Below are 6620 nucleotides of genomic sequence, written 5' to 3' on the forward strand. Positions count from 1 at the left end.
AGATTTTTAGCATTATGAGAGCCCTCTAGACATGAAATAACACCCCTATAGTCACCTTTACACTCCTACTACCCAATATAGTAGACATAAGAGAAAATAAGACATGGAAAACTTGTTTACGACCTTCTGAATAAAGTTTTAAATATTATCAGAGCCCTCTAGACATGAAATAACACCCCTATAGTCACCTTTACACTCCTATTACCCAATATAGTAGACCTATAAGAAAGTAAGACATGGAAAACTTGTTTACGACCTTCTGAATACAGTTTTAAACATGATCAGAGCCCTCTAGATATGAAATAACGCCCTTGTATTTCATTTCATTGCACAGTATAACAGCCTGTTTTACTATGCATATGACAATAAAACTCTTGAATCTTGAACTCTTGAATCTTATAGTCACCACCACTCCTATTGCAAAATATAGTAGAAATAACAGAAAATAAAACATAGAAAACATGTTTATGACCTTCTAAATACAGTTTTTTAACATTAGATCCCTTTAGACATGAAATAACACCCCTATAGTCACCTTTACACTCCTATTACCCAACATAGTAGACAGGGAATAAGAATAAGGTGATATAAGACATATATCCCAATCCCAATCCAATCCCTCCTCCTCATCTCCGGTGACTTCAATCATGCTTCCCTGTCCTCTGGTCTTCCCACCTTCACCCAGTATGTCAAATGCCACACTAGAGACAATAAAACTTTGGACCTCCTGTATGCAAATATCAAGGATGCATACACCTCACCCCGCCTCCACCCGCTGGGTCGTTCTGATCACAACCTCATCCATCTCGTCACAGACTACACTCCAGTAGTGAATAGACAACCCCCTGGGAAGAGGCCTGTGAAGCAGTGGTCTGAGGAGAGCAGTGCTAGGCTCAGAGACTGCTTCCAGACAACAGACTGGGAAGCGCTCTGTAGTCCCCATGGCAGTGACGTTGACAGCATGACGCACTGCATCACAGACTATATCAACTTCTGTGTGGAGAACACTGTGCCCTCCAAGTTGGTGCTGTGTTTTCCCAACAAAAACCCTGGGTGACCTCTGACATTAAGGCCCTGCTGAATAAGAAGAAGAGGGTCTTCAACTCGGGGGACAAGGAGGAGCTGTGCAGAGTCCAGAGAGAACTCTGGCATAAGATCAGGAAGGGGAAGGACTGCTACAGGAGGAAACTGGAGAAGCAGCTGGAGCAGAATAATGACAGGGAAGTCTGGAGAGGCCTGCAGACCATCACAGGCCATGGTAAAGGAGTGGGGAGAGACCAAGCCAGTGGGGACAAGATCTGGGCAGATGAACTCAATCTGTTTTTCAACAGATTTGAGTCTCCCTCCCTCCCCTACCCACTCACCACTCTTCACCCCCCCAACATCCCCATCCCAGCCATCCTCTATCCCCCTCTCCATAACTGATGATCAAGTGAGAAGTCAGCTGAGGAAGATCAAGGCAAGGAAGGCCCCGGGACGGGACGGCATCAGCCCTAGAATCCTCAAGGACTGTGCTGACCAGCTCTGTGGCGTTCTCAGGCACTTGTTCAATCTCAGCCTGAGCCTGGAGAAAGTCCTGGCCCTGTGGAAGACCTCCTGTGTGGTCCCGATACCAAAGACACCGCGTCCCAAGGAGCCTAACCACTTCAGGCCTGTTGCCTTGACCTCTCACCTGATGAAGACCATGGAGAGGATTATCCTGCAGCACCTGCGACCCCTGGTGGGCACTCAGCTGGACCCCCTGCAGTTTGCCCCTGCTGCACAGATCACTGCTACACCTGGAGGACAGCGGGAGCGCTGTGAGGGTCATGTTTTTTGATTTCTCCATTGCCTTTAACACCATCTAGCCGTCACTACTCAGAGTAAAGATGGAGAGTGTGGGAGTAGACCAACACCTGACTGCATGGATTATAGACTACCTCACCAACAGCCCACAGTATGTGAGGCGCCGTCACTGTGTGTCTGACATGGTACTCTGCAGCACAGGTGCCCCTCAGGGTACGGTACTCTCCCCTTTCCTCTTCAACCTCTACACCTCGGACTTCACACACAACTCCACACAGTGTCACATCCAGAAGTTCTCAGACGACACAGCCATCGTTGGTTGTGTTTCAGAGGGGAATGATCTGGAATACAGGACGGTCATCAGGGACTTTGTCAGCTGGAGTGAGCTTAACCAGCTACAACTCAACACCAGCAAGACAAAGGAGATGATCATTAACTTCCAGAGGAAAACATCCCACTTCACACCGGTGAACATCCAGGGAGCGGACATAGAGTTGGTAGACAGCTACAAATTCCTGGGTGTTCACCTTAACAACAAACTGGACTGGTCCGTCAACACCCACACCCTCTACAAGAAGGGCCAAAGTCGCCTCCACCTGCTGAGGAGACTGAGGTCCTTTGGTGTGTGCAGGACTCTTTTACGGACCTTTTATGACTCTGTGGTGGCCTCAGCCATCTTCTATGCTGTGGGCTGCTGGAGAGGGGGCAGCACGGACAGGGACAGGAGCAGGATCAATAGACTGATCAGGAGAGCGAGCTCTGTCCTGGACGGTCCTTTGGACTCCGTGGAGGAAGTGGGGGGGAGAAGGATGTTGGCTAAGCTGACATCCATCATGGACAACGCCTCTCACCCCCTACATGACACTGTGGGTTCCCTTAGCAGCTCCTTCAGCAGCAGACTGTGACACCCACGGTGTAAGAAGGAGAGGTTCCGCAGGTCCTTCATACCGACCGCTGTCAGGCTCTACAACACCTGCACCACCTGAACCATGTTGTAGTCACTATGTATTCTTTACTTGCACATCTTGCTTGCTGCTGTAACAAGTGAATTTCCCTGCTGTGGAGGGAAAGTCTTCTTGAGACGTCATCTGTACTTCAGTGAAGAAGGTGTCGGACGTTTCGCTCCTCATCCGAAGAGCTTCGTCAGCGAACTAATAAGTGCTGGTAGCCTAGGCCTTAAATACAGTAAGAGTGGGCGGAATTGGTGTGCCAACACCCTCCTCCTATTGGTTCCTTACACTAAGCCTGGGCGGAGTAGTGGTATAATCCTCTCCAGCTATTAGCACCTCTGATAAAAGGGAAGTGTCGCTCAGTAGGTTGGGTATGAACGACTCTGATACTGGCTCCTTAGCATCTATTGTTCTGGCTCGGCCCTGGCTTCACCTCATTTGCAAGACTAAGAGCTGTGGGTTTTGGTCTCAGTAACCTGCTGAACACAGGGTCTAAATTAAACCTCAAGCCACCATTCCGATTCAATGATGGGTTCTGTTGTTTGACAAAAATAGCTTCCTTTACTCCTCTTTCAAACCATCTGTTTTCTTTGGCCAAAATCAAAAGAAAACAGTGTGTTATAGTATCAGAGTCGTTCATACCCAACCTAGGGAGCGACACTTCCCTTTTATCGGAGGTGTTAATAGCAGGAGAGGATTCTACCACTACTCCGCCCAGGCTTAGTGTAAGGAACCAATAGGAGGAGGGTGTTGGCACACCAATCCCGCCCACTCTTACTGTATTTAAGGCCTAGGCTACCAGCACTTGTTAGTTCGCTGACGAAGCTCTTCGGATGAGGAGCGAAACGTCCGACACCTTCTTCACAGAAGTACAGATGACGTCTCAAGAAGCCTTTCCCACGATGGACAACTCCTGTACGACTGAGAGCCTACACAGACGCATTCCTGCTGTGGGAAAAAATAAAGTACAATACAATACAATACAATAAGACATAGAAAACTTGTTTACGACTTGTAAGTAAAATTTTTAACATCATTAGAGCCCTCGAGAAATGAAATAACACCCCTATAGTCACCTTTACACTTAGTGGACATAATAAGAGAAAATAAGCCATTGAAGACAATTAATGCTCGTGCTGGTGTGTGTTCCTATAAATGTCTTCCCTTCGGGACCTGAAAGAGGTGGACAGGAAGTTCAGAGTTAAGTTTTCGCTTGGCGTGGGTTACGGCTGCAACAATATCTGTGTTAGGGATTATTGTGCCTGTTTTGAGATCATCCAAAGCTGCAATAAAGGCCTGTTGTTCCGCCCATCAAGTCTCAGCCAACATTCCAATAACATTACTGACACCGGATGACCAGTGTACAACGCTACATTTCATCGCCACGGCTTCTGAATGCCTTATGTTTTTGTACTGGACTTCATTTATCCATTTTCATGCTAGGCAATGTTTCATTTAGGCAACAAACAATGTCAAATTTGCTTATTTGACAAATATTAGGCCGTACTGAACCATTGGTAGCTTGAAGGCATTACCATATTGTAATGAATAAATGCAACATTGGAGAATGCTCGTATGGGTTTCATCTGCTCAACTTGTGTGCTCTTTTATCTAAACAGCGTTCATCAGTTTGAGAAGATGCTGAGTTCCTTCAAGCAGGATCCAAATCCCAAGAGTGAATGCCATTCTGCTCCATCAAGAGCACAGGAGGAGCCTTGGGGGATCACTGACCAAGATCTGGAGAGGAACAGGGCCAAGGTCTGACACACACACATACACACACACACACACACGACATAATAGGAGAAAATAAGACATATAAGGCATAGAACATGACCGTCTAAATACGCTTTTTAAACATCAGAGCCCTATAGACATGAAATAACACCCCTATAGTCAGCTTTACACTCCCATTACCCAATATAGTAGACATATTAAGAGAAAATAAGACACATTAGGCATACAAAACTTGTTTATGACCTTCTAAATACGCTTTGTAACATTATTAGAGACCTCTAGACATGATATAACACCCCTAGAGTCACCTTTTCACTCCTATTACCCAATATAGTAGAGATAAGACAAAATAAGGCATGGAAAACCTGTTTATGACTGTCTAAATACACTTTTTAACGTTATTAGAGCCCTCTAGACTTTAAATAACAACCCGATAGTCTCCGTTACATTCATATTATCCAATACAGTAGACATAAAAAGAGAAAATTAGACATATAAGACATAAAAATCAAAATGTGGTGAAACATTATGATTTTACATGTGCAAAACCGTGTGAAATAATTACAAACAAGGAATAAAATGGACTTTTTCCATTTATTGAAGACACTTGTTGGTGCCGTTACTGGCATGCATACATAGATTTGATCCTTTTGTAATGGTAGAATGCTCAATTTTACAAGAAAAAAGTCAAAATATGAAGAGACAAAAGGTTGTAATCTAACGATAGAAAGTCCTCATTTTACAGGTTAGAGAAAAAGTTCAAATGTTACGGGAATTAATTCAAAATATTTGGGAATAAAGTCATAATTCCGAGGGGAACGTCAAAATAACTGATAAATAAAAAAAAAAAGTAAAAAAAAATCTGTAATTTTATGACAATAAAGTCCAATTATTAAGACAAAAATACACAGCTTTATGACAATTAAAATTCATAAAAGCACGAGGAGAAATTATATAATTTAATTAGTATGCGCTAAAATATTCCTGAAACTTGTTTTCTTTTTTAACAAAATGAACCAAATTTAGTTGTCATTTTTGGAAAATGTAATTGGGGAAGAAGTTATAATATTATGGGAATAAAGTCAAAATATTTGGGGGGGGGGGGGGTCATAATTTCAAGAAAAAAAAATCCAAGAAGAACGTTGAAACAGTTAATAGTTGAAATACGATCTAGAACTACTTAGCATGCTTCACAAAATGTCCAAGTGTGTCATAATAGTCACATGTCTGTGCTGATCAGACTTCCCGTCAGCTTCGTGTGAATGAGATCGTGCAGGACTACTCCAGAGAAGCTGCGCTGGTGGTTATGTGAGTCCATGAGCACGTGTGTGTACTGTACAATACTCACGCGACGGAACACAAACTCTACCGTGTTCATCCCGCCAGCACCATGCCGGTGAGGAGGAGAGGAGTGTGTCCCAGCGTCCTCTATCTGGCGTGGCTGGAAGTCCTGTCACGTGACTTGGGGCCTCCAGTCCTTTTGGTCAGAGGAAACCAGGAAAACGTCCTCACCTTCTACTGCCAGTGAAAAGTCGTAGACATAAGAATTTCAGCATCATAATTGCTATGCTGTAATAATCATAGACTGTACAGCGCAACCTCGCTTTTCGTCATTCGTAAAGTGTCTGATATGTCAATACTTATGGAAATGGCTTAATAAAATGCTGCTATGCTAATATTAGCATGCTAGCGCTAACATGATAACACCTAACATGGTAGACAAACTTATATACAAAAGTGTTTATGTATGTTTCTAATTATGAAAATGACTGCAATGTCACTATGATAATGTTAGCATTTCAACAATACTAACATTAGCCTGAAAAACCTAGCATGATAGCAGCAAGTGTCTGCCAATGGTAATACTAAAGAAATTGATAAAAAAAATTGGCCTATGTTCATGTTAGCATGCTAACACATAGCATTTTAGCACCAAGTGTTTCCATGAGTTCCACTTCTAAAAAAGGCTACTATCTAACTAGCATGGTAGCGCTAACTGTCTGCGTATGTTAATACTCATAAACATGGCAAAAAATGCTGCTGTGCTAACGCTAGCATGCTATCGTTAGCATGCCACACCTAGCATGGTAGTGTTAAGTGTCTGCATCTGTTAATACTTAGCATGCAACAACCAGCATGGTAGAGCTA

At 43.7% G+C, this 6620-nt stretch overlaps 1 protein-coding gene across 1 annotated transcript in view; it reads left to right on the top strand.

Annotated features, from left to right (window-relative positions):
• Nucleotides 1–6369, top strand: part of slc12a3 (solute carrier family 12 member 3) — a 38667-nt gene extending 32298 nt beyond the window's left edge. Inside the window, exons 23-25 of the mRNA XM_054776537.1 lie at nt 4355–4493; nt 5713–5780; nt 5859–6369. Coding sequence (XP_054632512.1) covers nt 4355–4493; nt 5713–5780; nt 5859–6000 — 349 coding nt within the window. The 3' untranslated portion in view covers nt 6001–6369. The remainder of the gene's footprint in view (nt 1–4354; nt 4494–5712; nt 5781–5858) is intronic.
• The last annotated feature ends 251 nt before the right edge of the window (nt 6370–6620 follow it).

The sequence above is a fragment of the Dunckerocampus dactyliophorus genome, chromosome 5 (assembly GCF_027744805.1).
Source record: "Dunckerocampus dactyliophorus isolate RoL2022-P2 chromosome 5, RoL_Ddac_1.1, whole genome shotgun sequence".
Lineage (NCBI taxonomy): Eukaryota > Metazoa > Chordata > Actinopteri > Syngnathiformes > Syngnathidae > Dunckerocampus > Dunckerocampus dactyliophorus.